The following is an 18,091-nucleotide window of genomic DNA, read 5'->3' on the forward strand; positions in this document are numbered from 1 at the left end:
ATCTGCCTTAATAGAAATGCCCTAATAGCATTGTCATCACACCAGTGATCTCGTGTCACATATAAGCTAGACAGTTTCAAAGATACCCAAATATATTGTACTATATAAGGGCTAAAATTTTAGAATGTCTCACCAATCAGTCAAAAATTTCACCAGTCAGCATGACCGGACTATAGCCTTGCAATTTATTAGGATTGGGAATCACTGATTTATACCCTCAGACTTGGGTTGCTTTATTACCTGTGTGCCTGTGGAGTCATGAAGCTTGTATTTTGAATGCCTTTCTTTTGAATGTCTCCAGCAAAAATAAAACTGAAAGCAAAAGCGCACGGCCTCTTAAGCACCCACGGTTCCCTTCCACCCCAGGATGTGTCCTTCAGTTGAAATTGGGAGCAAGGAATCTCCATATTCTCCAGCATGGGACTACTCTACATTCTCCTGCAGAGCTATATGTCTATGTACCAGTCGAACTCACTTCTCACAAGAAGAGGGCAGTTTTCCTTTTGCAATGGGAGGGGGGAGGGGAGGACTGCAGGGTTATAGAGAGAGAGAGAGAGAGAGACAGTTGGAGGGGAAGCTGTGACTCATCGAGCAGCATTTTTCACTAATCACAGACGAGTGGACGAGTACATTTTTCAAGTCCTATATACAGTACATAAATACAAACCATATACAGAACACTGTACTTATTAAATGCTTTAGTAAGCCTTTAATTTGTCACCCACCTAAGCCTTTCATTTAAAGAGAAACACATGCTTTTGTTGTTGTTGTTGTGTGCCATCAAGTCATCCTGACTTATGGAGACCCTATGAATAAGCATTTGACCAAACTCCGGGAGACAGTGGAAGACAGGAGGGCCGGGCGTGCTCTGGTCCATGGGGTCACGAAGAGTCGGACACGACTTAACAACTAAACAACAACAACAAATAAATAAATAAGCAATCTCCAAAATGTCCTGTCCTCAAATCTCCTGCTCAGCTCTTGCAAACTGAACTCTGTGGTTTCCTTTAAGGAGTCAGTCCATCTTGTATTTCCTGCTCCTTTCAACATTTCTCAGTATTATTATCTTTCCTGGAGAATCCTATCTTCTCCTGATGTGCCCAAATGAGCCATCCCAGTACCATCAGCCCTGATGTTTATAACAGGAGAGGATGAAACATACCTTAACTCTCCTATTAAAATTAGTAGGGGGGAAAAACAAATTAGAAACAAAATAATAACTCTGCATTATTGTGTGCATGTTTTAAACTGACTACAGATTTTGATAGGAGACGGCTAGAGTGCATTTGGAGAGATAAACCAACGGATTATAATAAGAAAGCTGTCAGGATTGCAACTAACCATTACCTGGCTAAGGTGAAGGCTGCTAGACTATCACACTTCGCTGACCAGATAAGCAAAGCTTCAAATCAGCAGGTGGAACTTTTCTGTATAGTTCGCGATCTATCCGGAATTGCTCTGGGTGATGGGCCTCCCACTAATATCTCACCTGACCAACTTGTAGCATTTTTAAAATCAAAAGTGGAGACCATCCGCCCGGATCGCTCTCCTTCTTTAAATATAGTGGATCAAGCAGAGATGTCTAGTGCTCCGCCTTGCCCAGTGACACTTGCTCTCTCAGCCTGTGACACCAGATATGGTGGACAAAGCGCTTGATCGCTGTCGGGCCACCACTTCCTCTCTCAACCCTTGCCCAGCCTGGCTAATCAAAGCAGCCAGGCCCATAACAACTGAATGGGCCACAGCGGTAATTAATGGGTCTATCTCTTGCCCTCAAGGAGACACTCATTAGGCCCATTAGGAAGAAACCAAATTTGGTGGCGGACGACACTGGCAATTAAAGGCCTGTCGCCAATGTTTCCTTCCTCAGCAAAGTGGTGGTGAGGGCGGTGGCTGATCCGCTTCAAGCTCTCTTGAATGAAACCAATGCTCTGGATCCATTTCAGTCGGGCTTCAGGTCACGCCACGGCACAGAGATGGCATTGGTCGCACTGTTGGATGACCTGTTGAGGGAGGCCGACAGGGGCAACATGTCCTTGTTGGTCCTCCTCGATATCTCAACTGCCTTCGATACTGTCGACCATGGTATCCTCCTGGGGAGGCTCTCTGAGTTGGGATTTGGTGGTCTGGTGCTTGCCTGGCTCCGTTCCTTCTTGGAGGACTGTCCCCAGAGAGTGCAGCTTCGGAAGAGTGTTTCAGCCCCGTGGAATCTCAATCGTGGGGTTCCACAGAGGTCGATCATCTCCCCAATGCTGTTTAATATCTATATGAGGCCGCTGGTTAGGGTCATCAGGGGGTGTGGAGCTTTGTGCCATCAGTACGCTGATGACACCCAGCTCTACATCTCCTTTTCACCTGCTTCAGTGGATGCCGTTCTGTCCCTTCAACGCTGTTTGGAGGCCGTACCGCAATGGATGCAGTTGAATGGATTGAGGCTGAACCCGGACAAGACGGAGGTCTTGAGGGTGGGTGGCCCCTCCATTGGCGGTTTGGAAACTCCCTCTCTTTTGGAGGGGGTGACTCTCACTGCACAGAGTGGGGTCCGCAGCTTGGGGATACATCTGGTCCTGGCACTTACCATGGAAACCCAGGTGGCGTCTGTGGCCCGCTCTGCCTATTTCCATCTGTGGCGGATCGCCTAGCTGCGACCCTACCTTGATGGGGGGGGTCCCTCACCACTCTTCCATATGCTCATAATCTTGAGATTAGACCACTGTAATGCGCTCAACATGGGGCTACCTTTGAGGCTGATGCAGAAGCTTCAAATGGTGAAGAATGCGGCAGCCAGACTCCTTAGTCGGGTGAGAAAACACCAGCACATCTCTCCCACTCTGGCTGCCTTACATTGGCTGCCCATTCGTTTCTGCATTAACTTCAAAGTGTTAATGGTGACGTACAAACCCCTAAACGGTTTGAGACCTCGATATTTGGCAGATCGCCTTCTCCCACCTAGATCTACCTGAATTATTTGGCACAGCCAGGATGGATGGTTGAGGGGCCTAACGCCAAGAGAGGTCCGGAAAGAAAGAACTAGAAACCGGGCCTTCTTGGCAGTGGCCCCTGGACTATGGAATAGTCTTCCAACAGAGATCCGCCTGGCACCCTCGCTGGGTGTTTTTAAGAGCCATTTAAAGACTTGGCTCTTTAGGCAGGCCTTCCTTTCTGTCAATACTTCAATTCTATCTTTTTGTTCTATCATTCCCCATCTTGAACATACTATATTATTTATTTAATTGTTTAATGATTATGTTGTTTTATTGTATTTAGTATCGTATCGTATTGTATTTTATAATATTTTATGACATTTGTAAGCCGCCCTGAGTAGACGCTGTCTAGGGGGGGCGGGGCAAAAAAATCTAATAAATAAATAAAAATAAAGATACAGGGTTTTTTTCAAAATCGTATCAGTACCAAACAAGGTTCCCTCTAAGCTGGGTGACCCCGCGCCTCTGCCTCCCTCCGCACGGCTGTCTTCTCCCTCTGCGCAGCAACCAGGTTAGGTTATGGTGATGACAGAACCCTGTGTGCTATTCTGCGGAGTTGCACGCACAACAGGTGAAGCCCTGCCCAGTGGAGCTGAAAGTTAGAAGGCAAGTTGGTAATGAGAATTTCTTTCTTTAAAGATGCTGCAAACCAAACCAAACCTGGACAAAATGCCATTTTATCAATACATCAGAGACGTAACCTCTATGCTCATGAGCTCCTTAAAAGAAAAACAGTTTATCTGGTTAAGAACTGTCAACTGGTTAATAGACATGTGTTTTAATATACTATACTTTTAATACAATCCACAGAAAAATAACACATTTTAATACAATATTCAGTCAATTAAAACTAGCTGAGCTCTAGTATACTAATTGTATACGGTCAGCAAAATAAAGGAAGTCGCATTAGATCTTCTTGCACTTTTCCCTTCTTTCTTCGTATAACTCAATTAAATTGTGGAAAGGCCACAATTAACACCATTCCATTCCTGTCCAAAAATGGGTTTGCCATTAACTCCACTCAGCTTGCGCAAGAAGGGACACAAAATTCATAGTTTCAGCAGAGCTGAGGCACAAGAAGTGTGAAGTAGTAGCGGGGAGAAACTTTGGGCTGCCTGTCTTTTGTCCATGCCACTTGCCAAGCAGATCTGCAAATCTCAGAGTCTGGGAAGAAAGGATATGTCCACATAACCCAAAGCAACAAACACATACACTTCAAATACTGAGGTGGCAGTAAACACCTCTCCACCAGAGATTGACCAAATGAATACAATTTCATAATGACATCCCAAATGCCCATTGCTCTCCAAAGCACACTCTCTGAATTACAAGAGACTCTCTTTTCAAGATAGCACTATGTTGTTGTCTGCTTAGTAAATATCACAGTGTGAATGTGTTTGCTACATAGTGGTGTACAGAGAGATCAATAGGAATTAAAGGAACCTATATGTCTAGTGCCTTTTTTAAAAAGCACAACAGTTATGAAAAGGTAACATTTCAGGTAAGACTGTGGAATGTTAATTTGCAGGAAACATCAAACCAGAACAAATCCTGGACCACAGATTCCTCTTCTGTTTTGCATAAAAACTATGTTTTGTACAGACCATATGGTGCAGAATCTGGGTAAAAAAACAAACTATGGTATGCCACCAAAGCAGAGTTCAAGGATAAAACTGGAGCAACGACACCCATAACCCCAGCACAATGTCCAAACTACTGTATTGGTCTTATGATACAGAATCACACCGGTGCAGGTTTGTATGAAATGAATCACTTTCATAAACAGCCTGTTACATATATACAACACAACTGTGCTAGAGCGGGATATGTAATACCTTGTAGTTTCTAGAAAAGATATAAAGCCTCTAAAAATGTGAAATAATTTTGGTTGTACTCTTCTGGCAAAAGTCCATTATGCCTACATCCAATGATTTCTGTAAAATACATTGATTAATTGATTGATTGACTGACTGACTGATTGATACCCTGCTAGTTCTCATAAAAGCTCAGATTTGTCTACATTAAAAAGGCCAATAACATCAGTCTTGACTGATCCACCTTGAACTTAAACACTGTATAAACTACTCTTAAGAAAAGCCAAAAGCCAACATTATACAATAAAGCCACCTAATTGTAGGGAGAATTACTACAATTTCCCCTCTTTTCTTTGGAAGAAGAAAAGACAAACAAAGATTTGGCAGGAAGACACACTTCTGCGTTGCAAACTATTTAGTTTCCTGGTTCTTAAAAACAGTAAATAACTATACAACAATACTGTGGACCAACCGTACACTCTTAAGCACTGCAACAAACACAGAAATATCTAATAATATTAGAATGGCCTTGTTGTATGAGATCAAAGAGTTTCTAGTCCTAAACTTGTCTTCAGTAGTAAGCAACTAGACATCTACCTCTGAGAATGTTAAAACAGAATGAATATCTTCTATCATGTAACTATCTTCTATGCCAATCAGTTTGGATTCCTAAGGCAGAGAGTTTAACTGCAATTTGATGGTAATAAACAAATAAGAACTAAAAACATGCACACACACCCCACAGGTCTTCTACTATACATTAAATGGGATCATAACTTAAAAACAGAGGATTAAACCCATTTGTTAGTCCCAAGAGAAGTAAATCCATAGAATCAATACTAATTAGATTCAAGTGTTCACTGTACAAGTCACACCTATTTAGTACTCTAATTAAAACTATCTGAGTCCAGAAACTGCAGGACACATGGTCAAGCCATTGTGTAAATCAGGTTTTCAACAGGATACATACCTGGCCTATAAAAATCTGTGCTGTTTCTTATCTTAAATATACATACCTACTTGCAAAATTCAGTGATTTTATAAAATATGTACTAAACTTCTCAAAAGCTAATAACTTCCTGTAATATTGTTACCCATGAAACAGTTTTCACTGACTTCTATGCAGCAGCTTAACCAGACAGCTCATTAAGAAATTCCCAAACTGATATACTAACAAATCTCTGTCCTAAAAACAGGCGGCAAGTTCAACCATAATCACAATTGTTTTCATTTAATCGCATGTTATGTTTTATAAATAAGGGATTCTATACTAATACTATTAATAGGAACAGCATACATCCTCATCATGGGCATCCTTCAGTCTTGAGAGACTATGGTAACGTGCTCAGTATGGAGGACTTTGACGCTGTACGCGAAGCTGGAGTGTCCTCTCCAGGGCACGAAGCCTGGGTAAAATAATATGGAGGATAGGCTGTTACCCAAGCAGCAAATTCCCCCTCTCCACATCACTGAAATACTCCAATGGAAAGGCAAGAACCAATACAACTGGTTCCAGCGATGTCACAGGAACAGCATACATACTCCGTCAATATTTAACAGATACCTAGGTTTTTGCTTAAAACTTGTATCTGTTATATAATACCAGCCAACGTTTTTGTAATTTTGACTGTGCCTGGAGTTTTATAATAGTAATAACCTAGTAATAACCTAGTAATAACCTAGTAATAATAGTAATAATAGTAATAGTAGTAGTAGTAGTAGTAGTAACAACAACAACAACAACAACAACAACAACAACAACAACAACAACAACAACAACGTGTCATCAACTCAACTCTGACTTACGGTGACTCTTTTCAGGGTTCTCCAGGGAGAAAGTGTTCTACCACTCCCTACTTCTGGGGGAATCCTGGGGCTGTGCAGCTTGCCCAAGGCCACACAGGCTCGCTTTTTCTCCCTGGAGGCACGGTGGGAAATTGAACTGCCAACATCTGACTCTGCAGCCAGATATCAAAACAACTGAGCTATCCAGCCAGCCTTGACATTCTATGAAGGCACATTAAAAAGGAATTCCTTGAACACATCATACCCTGTTTCACCGAAAATAAGACCTAACCTGAAAATAAGACCTAGTATGATTTTTTTCAGGATGCTCGTAATATAAGCCCTACTGCAAAAATAAGCCCCAGTTAAGTGAAACCCCGCCCTCCACCATTGTGCAGCAACCAGAAGATGGCATGACTGTATTTGAATAAATGCAGATTGCTGTACATGAAAAAATAATAATAAACAGTCTCTGAAAATAAGCCCTAATGCATTTTTGGAGCAAAAATTAATATAAGACCCTGTCTTACTTTTGGGGCAACATGGTAGTTACAGTCTCACTTAAAAGCAGATACACTGCCTTTGTACTATCACAATGCAGATAGATTTTCAAGGATTAAGTTACATAGCAAGTTCTAGTTAGCTGTCTATTACACGAGTGGTAAATATATATAGAGAGGGTTTAAATATATATATTTTTTTTTTTAAACCCTCTCCAAGCACTGTCAAGTCATAGGGTTTGCTTTACAGCACAATTCTACAGTATGTTCATGCAAGAGCAAATGAGTTACAAGAGGCTTACTCCCAGGTAAGTGCTATCAAACACCTGCCTTACAAAGTTGTGGCCGCCTGTAGAATCAATCCGCCATTGCCAAACTGATCACTGAAATCAAAATGAAAATGTGCAAGAAGCAAAAAAGATCACCACTCCTTTTCGCACTTTATCTACATATAATTCACAAACTCTGCATATACTTTTTATAAATATACAGGATGCTAACTTGCTTTTGGTCATGGAAGTGAGCATTTACTGCAATGTCATTTCGTAACTGTTTTTGTCACATGCAGAGTCCAAAAGCTTAATGTTCTAACCTCACTGTAAGCAAGTAGGATGTTCTTTAAAAAGAAAGAGAAATAAGTGCTAGGACTCTCAAACATGAGAAAGGGCTCACGATATTCAAATAATACAATTGTTTTCAATTTTTATGTAAAACATGCCAAACTTAAAACCATTCTATATAATAATAATTTTGCTAAAAGAACAGGCGTAATTACTAGGAGTATTACAAGCTGATGCCAAAGAATGCAGAGTGCTAACAGGGCAACAGTATGGTTGTGGTAAACAAAGCTGATAAATGGTGACACACAGTAGCCTCAGGGCAATGTATTTTATATTATTTTATATTTAAACTGAATGCAACACATGATGGGGAAAAATCAAGCAATAGATATTAAGCAAATTTTTGTGTGTGCAAGCAAACCTTTTTTCAGTGTGAGGTCAGTGGGAATACCTAGCACTCTCAAGACTGGAATATCATCTGTTATGTAATTTATGCAAATGAATGCAGACAAAGTGAAGTTCATTTATATGAGTCAAAGTTTGTAAATAACCCCTAATCTAGCTGCAACAGATTCTGACCGACACACAGAGAGGTCAACTATATACAGTTCTACTCTTCTATGGAAATCATAAAGCTTTTGTTGGGGAACCCAGCCCAAGTCCTAAGGCCTATCAGCAACAGGTTCCAATGAATTTAGCTAAGTCTGAGATGCAGAGATGCAGAACTTGGTCCCAGTCAGTACAACATGACTTATTTTGAAGGAAATGTGAGAGCTGCATGCTGGCAATTCGACATTATTTTTATAGGTTACAACAAGGAAAGGTGTCCGCACCACAAAAGTTCACAGAAAGGCTGCATTCCTGAAAGATGGGTAACAAATGCATGAAACAAAAGTGCCAAGTTTGATCCAAGTTCTTTCTATAGTCACCAGGACTCCCATACATCTTAAGACCAAAACTGAGTCACTGGGCAAAAGATGTGAGCCTAAGACCTAAATGGCAAGATCATTTTGAGATTTCAAGAAGAGACACATACGGAGAGAGAAGCAAATCTCAAATACAGTGACTTCCTGGAATTACATTTTGTTGGCTCCAGACCCCCAAATCCCCCAGCCAGCACAGGCCAGCCAGTTAAAGGATTCTGAATGTTGCACTCTAAAAGATTAACTGCCCCAAACTTTGATCCATCGATCCATGCATGCATCCATTTGGCTATCTGGCTGTAAGGTAAGGCAAATCGCAGGCAGAAAGATCTGTCACAGAGAAACAAGCCCCACAGGTGCAGAGCTGCAGTTATTCAACGACAGCTCCCAGAATCCCCCAAGCAGAACTCTGGAAGTTGTAGTCTGCACCCACCAATCTGTCCTGTGGTGGCAGGATCCTAACTCCCCTTTGAAAACAAGCAGCCTTCTTCCTCGGCTCTCCGCTCCCTTTAACGTTCTTTGCCTGCCTGCCAACTTCCACCTTTGGGGGGGGGGGCGGAGAAAATGTCATTTTTGCGTTTCGTGCTTGAAACGTGGCTTCTCCAACCAGCCCAAGGAAGGCAAGGAAGACCCCTTCTGGGGTGTCTGCAAAGCTTTGGACGAAGGAGGAAGGGGCGAGCCGAGCCCTCCTTTTCCTTGCTCCTCCTCAGCGACCGAGAAGCTTTGGAAAAACAGCTGAAGCTCGCAAGCAGGGAAGGGACTCCGCCGGGGCGTGTGTTGTGTGTGTGTGTGGGGGGGAGCGTTGTTGTCGTTTTTCCGCTTCAGGAAAGCCACGCTTCTCAAAGGGAGCGCCAAGAGGGACAAGTTGACACTTGGAGGGGGGGGGAAGAGAAGGAGGGGGCGAAGGAGGGCCGGCGGAGCTTCCCTCTCCCCCCCCCCTCCCGCAAGACAAAAGAAAGCAACGTTACTTGGAAGTTTTGGCGCATGGCGAAGACCCACATCCGTGTGATTTCCGCCTAGGCGGAAGATATCGGCTGCGCGGCCGCCGAGGCAGCCCGAGCCAAGGCACCTCCCTCCCTCCCTCCCTCCGGGCTCCTCGGGACAGAGGAGGGAGAAACCGGGAGAAAAAGGGAAATCGCCCCCCCCCCCCCCCAGTTTTCTTCTTCTTCTTCCTCGAGTTGGGGATGGAGAGAAGAGGAGGAGGAGGAGGAGGAAGGAGCGGGGTGCTGGTCGCGCACGGTATACAGACCGCGGTGCACTTGCGAGCAATCCGGCAAAGAGCCGAAAGGAAGCCTCCCCGCGCCGCCCGCCTTCCCCTCCCTCCCTCCCGCTCCCTGTCCGCAGCCCTGCGCCCTTTCGGCCCCCTCGCCTCCTCTTCTTCCCCCCCCCCCAAGCGGGGGACCTACCTGAAGGCGCCCTCCTCCTTGAGCTCCTTGCAAGGGCCGAGCAAGCCGGTCTTTTTGTTGAACAGCTTCTGCAGCAAGGTGGGTGTCGGGGGCATTTTGGGCGGGCGGGTTGGGGGGGGTGGTCGCAACGCGCTGCTCCCTCTTGCCTCTGCCCCAAAGGGAGGCCAGCCGGAGCTAGAGCGCCCTCGGCTCTGGCCGCTGGGACAAGGCAACTAGTTCCGCGAACCCGACCCCATTCGGCCCGGGGCGAGCGCGCGCGCGTGTATGTGTGTGTGTGTGTGTGTGAGAGAGAGAGAGCGCGCGAGAGACAGTCATATGACAAAAATTAATCACTGGGAGCAGCCACGGCACCAGAAAAAAAGAGGGAGGGGGAGGGCGAGGGAGCGGGCGGGGATTCCGGCGGCTTCGCCGGCCGCCCATTGGCTGAGAAGCCAAGGCCCACGTGGTGAACCCAGGGATCCCTTTCTTGGCTCAGCTGAGCCGCGGCGCTGGGGCTGTTTTTGGGGTTGGGAAGGAAAGGGAAAGGGATCCAGGCGCGGCTGCTCCTGCGGAAGTGCGCGGGGTGCGGGTGGGGGGGGTGGAGGGGAAGGAAGAGACATTTGTCTCCCGCCAAAACTTTGGCCCTATAAGCAGAAAGGAGTTTTGGTCGCCAAAACGTCGTGGGGGGGAGGAAGAGAAAGGCGACGCCCCTCATCTGGACGCGCTGTGTGCATGTGATCTGCTTTAGGTTTCCTATTTCGTTTTCTAAACGGCGAATCCCCCCTTGCCTTCCTCAAGACGCTCTTTGCGCCCGCCTCAGAATCAAATGAGACCAATACAGGATGCAAGAAGAAAAAAAACAAAAACAAACCTCGCCCGCAATGTACTGTAGTTTGTTACAGCCACCTCAAATAAAAACGTCGATCTCTGAGGTGTTTGCTTTGTTGTTGGTCCTTGCTGAAATTCTGATTCTTGAATAAAACAGCTATAAAAATTGAGTAATTTAAGAAGGCAAGGATCAAAATAAAATACATTTCCATTTTGCATTAACAATCTAGTAACCTGTGTTTGTGAAAATTATGGCTTCCCCTCCATGATGTCCAGACACAGCAGAATAAAGCCCATGTTTAGGAAAGCCATTTCCCATTATACTGCCGCATTCTGCAGTTGCTGAGAAACTAAGTACCGGATGGGGAAATACACTAAGCACATGGATCTTCAACTGTTTTTGTATTATATTTCAGCCTGAACTAAAGCAGATCACAACAGAATTGTGCCCACCATATAAATATATGGTAAACAGCCTCACTAGTGCAGGCTAAAAATAGGTTCACTTAAGTTCAGGTAGAGGTCTGAGATGCCATGTGGTGTGATACTTGCATCCACTGGCATATGCACCTCAAACAATCCTACATATTTGGTTTCTCTTCTGAAAGAGAAAAGAATCTTCCCCCTTGCCCTCTTCTGTCTCCTGCTTCTGGGAGGAAGGTTTTCTTTTCTTTTTAAAGGCATAGCACATAAGCGCTACCCTATTTGACTTTTTAAAAACTGATTCCTTCTTCATCATGAAAGTATCCCAGTAGCTTTACTATAACTGTAATGTTTGTCAGGACTGTAGATCAAAATGCATATTCCTCCCTTGCAGCCCCAGACTTGAATGGGGGAGGAGCAGTAACAGCTGTGCAGGTCCATATGACTGCTGGGTTCATCACTGATACCCATAAATTCAGTATTCACATGTAAGGGCCAACATGCAAAGAACTGCTCCAGAAGGATCAGGAAACTTGGGCAGTCAGAGTTACAACTCATGTGTGGTTTAGATGGATTGCAATCCAGATCTTTCTCTGAATGTTTGGCACAATGCTGCATATCCAGTTTTCATTTCATTGTACAGTATTTTTATTCACTTTTGCCATTCTGGCTACCTATTAATCTAAAGACACCTTGGCATTGGAGCAGATTACATCTGTATATGATACACTAGATAGTACATCAACAGTTTTAGAACAGATCCATAATGGTTGAAGTCAGACTGATCAAAACTGCAACAGAGAGCAGGAAGGGAAACTTGCCTGCTGCTCCTTGACACACAAGAATAGTGGATGGCAAAGCACTTTGCTTATCAGACTGCACAAATGAAAATAAATTATGATAATTAAATCAATATAGTACATGGCCCACAACAAAACAGTTCATCCCATATGAGTCCTTTAAAGTACACATACTTTCCCATAGCAGTGACAGAATATTAATTTAATTTAACATTTTAATTAATTTGAAACATTTTCAGCCCACTATGTATCATAGGATCTCACGGCAGGTTATAGACCAGTCCAGTATAAAATGATGATGCATATTGTCTATGATGAGAAGACATGAGTTCATATTAGGATACATCTCTCATCAATGTGAAGTCTGCTCATCATGTTTATGTGTGAATCACATTCTTTTCGAGCTGAACAATACAGTATATAAGCTGTAGGCTCACAGTAGAGATTTAAGGCAACCCACATGTTACCTAATCCATTGAACCTCCTTTGTAATGCAAAAATCCACAGCAAAATCATCAAGATCAAGGACTAACTATGACATGACAAGGAAGTCCAGAGATATGCCTTAAAACACGGCTGGGCAAAGTGCAGCTCTCCAGATGTCTTTTGGACCGTTAATCCCACAGTCTCCACTATTAGGTCTGCTGCCTAGGGGTGATGGGAGTTGCAGCCCAACAACACTCGTTATCCCTGCTCTTAAAGATTTATTACATGTATTCTGGGATGATCTGAATTAATTCATTTTTACCCTTTCCTTTTTCCTTTTGACGTTAGGTAACAGAAAAAGAAATCACTGGTCTATTTTGGATTATTTATACCCTATATAGTTGCTTCTAAAATGTTATATACATAGAGGTTCAAATTTTGCAAACTCTTGGACCCGAGATAGAAATCTGGAACCCTTTCAATCACTATAATTACACAACCACAACATGTTAGCATGATGTGCTCAGGACCAAGTGCTCCATTGCACATTTTCCGCTAGCTAGTAATATTACTGAGGTTGTGACTCATCAGAGATGATGTCATTAAAATCTTCTATTTTGGGTCTACGTTTCTCAAGTTCCCCTGAAGTCAACCCCACATGGACTTCAGGGGAACAGTAGCTACTTTGAAAAGTACCGGCCATCCAACCCAAAGATTGAGTCCAATGCTGAGGACTCATTTTCCATCTCTAGTCTCATTTCACAAGGATGGGAAGGAGGAAAGAAAATCACAGCATGGAAAGATGTCTCATTCATGACATTTATCAAGAGTACAAGATCCATTGCTTTCTTCCTATAATGAACAGAGCTGTTCAACTAGTATCCACATCCAGAAGCCAGTCTGGAAGAATGATTAGCGAAATCTGACCTTGCACAAACTTATCTCCCACCTCAGTTATGTTTATCAACTGAGGTAGGAGATTCACACCATAAAGGAAACAGCTCTAAGTACACAGTCTTTAAAATCCTAAACCAAAGTGGTGAGGGGCTTATCATTCTCCAGGTGAACAGCAGCTCCTGTTTCTCCAGCTCTTTTTTAAGTGAGTCACATCCCTTCTGAAGATTCCCCCACCCATTGGACTGAACCAAATAGTCCCTAGGGGTTACATTAGCAAAATGCCTCAACCTTTGGAGAAGTATAATTTTAAAAAGAAAAATAGAAGGGAAGACACCAAAGAACAACGAGGACAACGACCACTGACTGCTGGCAAGAATAAAACTGGCAGGTGTGGGAGAAATACCAAATTATATAGCTGGAATCCTGAACAGTGAGACTCCACACAGCAAAATTTTTCTAGCGGGTACGTGAAAAGATTAATGTATGGATAGGTTCAGCTTGCATGTGTTTCCTTGGCAACTTCCTTGGCTGGGAAGCCTGTAGTTCTCCAGATATTGCCAGACTCCAATTCCCATCAGCCCCAGAGTAGCCACACAGGGATGATAGAAGTTGGTGGGCAACTAGTTTCCCCTTCCCAAGATCAAAATGGCCTTCTTTTCAAAGAAAAGCCAAAGGTGATCTAAGGCAGTAGAACCAAAGCAATACAATCAAGTATGGCTAATGGAAGAAACATGATTTAAATAAGCAGTTGGAGAAAATTGCTAAACTCTTACACTACCCCTGCATGACCTTTTTCACTCTAAAGCTATATTCCAATTATTTTCACCTCATTTGGGAGTTATTTCTAGTTCTGGAGGCCAACAGGAATCACAGTAACTAGGGCAGTAAACTGCACCTCCTCCTGCTGGCTCACAGTGTGTGCTGCAAGTTGTTATCTACATCAGGAGTTGCCAACCTCTAGTCCTCAGATATGGTTGCATGTCACCTCCCAGTATGACAAATGATGGGAGTTGTAATCAAAAAACATCTGCGGCTCACAGGTTGGGAATCACATACATATACATATATATATGTATGGGCTCACAACCTGTCAGCCTCCTTACCTACACTACAATCCAATAAGGTTCCAGGCCAATTTAACAAAGATAAGAAGAAAAATAAAAGGTTCCCCTTGACAATTTTTGTCCAGTCATGTTCGACTCTAGGGGGAAGTGCTCATCCCCGTTTCCAAATTTTGTATTCACATTATATAGCTGTAGGTAAAGACAGTACTGTAACACATTAGGAATGCAGAAAATTTCTCAAGAAGAAAAATACCACATGAGAAATTTTCTGCATTCCTAATGTGTTACAGTACTGTCTTTACCTACAGCTGTATAATGTGAATACAAAATACATGTTACACATATGTGAGATGTATTACCCAACATTGACACTGCCAAATTTATCAACACTGATTAATACTGAGTTTAGCAGGCAGTATGCATAAGGTTCCTATGCAGTATTTTTCTTTGCAGCATCGGACTTTCCTTTCACTTCCAGGCACGTCCACAGCTGAGCGTCCTTTCGGCTTTTTGGCCCAACCACTTCATTATCTCTGGAGCTACTTGTACTTGTTCTCTGCTCTTCCTCAGTAGCATGCTGGACGCCTTCTGACCTGAGGGGCTCATCTTCCAGCATCATATCTTTTAGCCTTTTGTTTCTGTTCATGGGGTATTCTTCGCAAAGATACTGGAGTGGCTTGCCAGTTCCTACTCCAGGTGGATCGCGTTTAGTTGGAACTCTCCACTATGACCTGTCCGTCTTGGGTGTCCCTGCACGGCATAGCCCATAACTTCTCTGAATTACTCAAGCCCCTTCACCATAAACTACTAAACAACAACAAAATGTATAGGGTTCCAGCCGCAAGAAAGATGGCAATCTGAAAACTGCAGCAAGTAACCACACATAATTGCAGGTATCTTTTCATTCTAAGATCCTAGGCATGTCTACACTGAAATAGGTTCCACTGAGTTCCTGATGTTTTCTCTCCGATGTGTCCACAACTACATCCTAAACAGACATCTGAAGCTGCTCATGCTCTCTATATGAACATGTTGGTTAACAGTACAGCAGAAGAGAGAACTCTCTTCAGGCAAAGCAGGAACTTCAGTTCCTGGCATGGAAAATGGAAGTTCCGTTTATATATACTGTACAAAAAGATCATTGGACTTGACCCAAATTAGCCCAAAGTTCACTCCATGCACATATTACACTGCATGTGGCGGCTTGCAGCTGAATGAAAACGAATCCACTGAAATGTTTCAGGTGAAAATTCTGTTGGTGGTCTCTATTTCATGAGATTTCATCCCTGGTTGGAAGCTACCACTTGCCATATGGTCATCAAGTAATGAAGATACACACATATGAAGCAGTCCTGCGCTCATGCATACGTTTCTTTGGAAGTAAGCAGCACTGTTTTCAATCAGCCTCACAGCAGTCTAAGATAGATGTACCTGCTTTGGGTTAATTAAAAACAAGGGGCAGATCCTCTGTTCCCAGCAGATCTTTTTTTATGTATACCCTGGTTTCTCTTCAGATCATATAAAACTTTTTTTTCCATGTAGGATGAAGGTTAAACTGACACCATTAAGAGCTAGGTCATGGAGAGAGTTTCAGGCTGGAATCAGAAGCTTGTTGTCATTCAAAGTATGTTGCTGTGTGTCAACAGCATTGAAGGTCTCCATCAGAGGTGAATCTTCATTATATTATGACCTTGTCCAGTTTGATGTTTTGGAAAACAACATGAAGGAAACTCTACAGAGTATTAAGTTCTAATTTCTAACAGTATCAGCATCTGAAGAAAATATTTTAGAAAGCTACACAAACTAGTGGCGATTATCTTCACCTTCTCAATTACATTTTCAGAGAAAAATAGATATATTAGCAAATGTATAATCAGGAAAGCAAAATAGACTTTTTGTCCCATAATTAATAATAGAACTAGAGAGCTGGAAGGGGAGAAGAGGTCATCTAGTCTAACCCTCTGCAAATTCGAAGAAACCAAATCTATTGGCCAGTATCCTATTGAGCTATTATTGAGTGGAGAATCCCACCCTTGTAGCAATGCCTGAATCAATGTGACTGCATTCAGTTCAAAAAAACAGTCCAGCAGCAGAGGAGAAAGTTACAGATTGGTGGGGATAACTCTGGATAGATTTGAATTGATTTGTAAATCGAGTAGTCAATGGAAAATAATGTGAATTTGACCATCCCAATCCCAGAGCATTTCCCACATTATTGTCAATGTAATCACCCCCTCACTAAATAAGTTAGTATCATTTAGGCTTTTATGCCTACTCTTTCCCTTGACATTATAAGCAGAAATTAGTCAACAGCCAATCCTACTTCTACTCCCTGTGGTTCCCGCTGGTCACCAGTATAGGAAGACTACACATAGGTAGAAATGGGTTTCCATTTTAAGCAAGTGAAGTCTGTAAAAGAATTGCTCTTTGTCTCGACTCTCTTCTTCTGTTTAGTAGCACATTTTGTTTCTAGTCTGCAACCTGAGCAAATTTTCTTCTCACACCACTTTTGAGTATTGTTTTAATATCTGAAGAAGCAACACATTAAGATGTACCATGGAAAGAGATAAATCTCTTAATTGCAGCCAGCCTTATATTTTCAAAAATGAAGACCTGACACTTCTTGTACAGTCCAGTAAATATAGCTAAGTTCAGCCTGGTATCTGTGTACAACAACTGATTCCATGAAAAATCCTGATCTTGGAACTAGGTTTAACAGCTGCCCTCGTGGCCAGAGTAACATCTGGTCAGAACTTTAAAATTCCCTGCTTCTCTCCCCTCCTTAATAAAAACACCACAATCTTGCCTCATGATGAGATCTAGAGAACTTGTTTTCACACTTTTGTGAAATGTTTTGGTGTTATTTTCATGGACCAACATATTTATTTTATTTATTTATTTAACTTATATGCCACCCACACTACCCAAAGGTCTCTGGACAGCTTACAACAATTAAAACACAATAAAAAAGATAAAACAATTAAAACACAATTAAAATATATACTCTAAAAATTGCCATCAGGACCCACAGTTGATATTATTTCAATTAAAAGCCTTCTGGAACAGGAAGGTTTTGACCTGGAGCCGAAATGCCATCAGCATCGGCGCCAGATAAATCTCAATTGGGATGGCGTTCCATAGTCTGGGGGCAGCTGCCGAAAAGGCCCTTTGTCTAAAAGATGTCCCTCTTACCTCCTTGAGAGATGGCTCTTTCAAAAGGGCCCCCTGGATAGATCTGCTGGGTAGGTTCATATGGAAGGAGGCGGTTCTTCAGGTATCCAGGGCCCAAGCCATTCAGGGCTTTATATATCAAAACAAGCACTTTGAATTTGGCCCAGGCAGCAACTGGTAGCCAATGTACTGTACTGTAATTTAATCAGAATCAGCTTGATGTGTTCCCTAGTGGTTGCACCACGCAACTCGATTCTGGACTAGTTGCAGTCACCGGACTGTCTTCAGAGGCAGCCCCACTTAGAGCGCATTGCAGTAATCTATGTGAGATGTTACCAGTGCATGTGTAACTGTCATGAGACTCCGCTCATTCAAGTAGGGTCATAGCTGGTATAATTTCTGCAGCTGAAGGAAGGTGCTCCTGGCCACCGAGTCCACCTGGGTTTCCAGAGTTAGACTGCGGCCCAGGAGCACCCCCAGGCTGTGGACCCTGTCCCTTAGGGGGAGGGTAAGCCTATTCAGGGCAGGGAA

The 18,091-nt window shown here is 43.1% G+C and overlaps 1 protein-coding gene across 4 annotated transcripts in view; it reads right to left on the reverse strand.

Moving 5' to 3' along the window:
- FNIP1 (folliculin interacting protein 1) overlaps positions 1 to 10,204 on the reverse strand; it is a 99,040-nt gene extending 88,836 nt beyond the window's left edge. For 3 of the 4 annotated variants that reach the window (XR_013541884.1, XM_072990171.2, XM_072990170.2), the window contains exon 1: positions 9,973 to 10,204. Coding sequence is in view for 2 of the 4 variants with exons in the window: in XM_072990171.2 (XP_072846272.2) it covers positions 9,973 to 10,067 (95 nt within the window). In the remaining 2 variants the exon portion in view is untranslated. Of the gene's footprint in view, positions 1 to 9,534; positions 9,599 to 9,972 lie in introns of those variants that run through there. The other variant, XM_078385743.1, reaches the window with a different exon arrangement.
- Between the last annotated feature and the right edge of the window lie 7,887 nt (positions 10,205 to 18,091).

Source organism: Pogona vitticeps, chromosome 2 (assembly GCF_051106095.1).
Source record: "Pogona vitticeps strain Pit_001003342236 chromosome 2, PviZW2.1, whole genome shotgun sequence".
Lineage (NCBI taxonomy): Eukaryota > Metazoa > Chordata > Lepidosauria > Squamata > Agamidae > Pogona > Pogona vitticeps.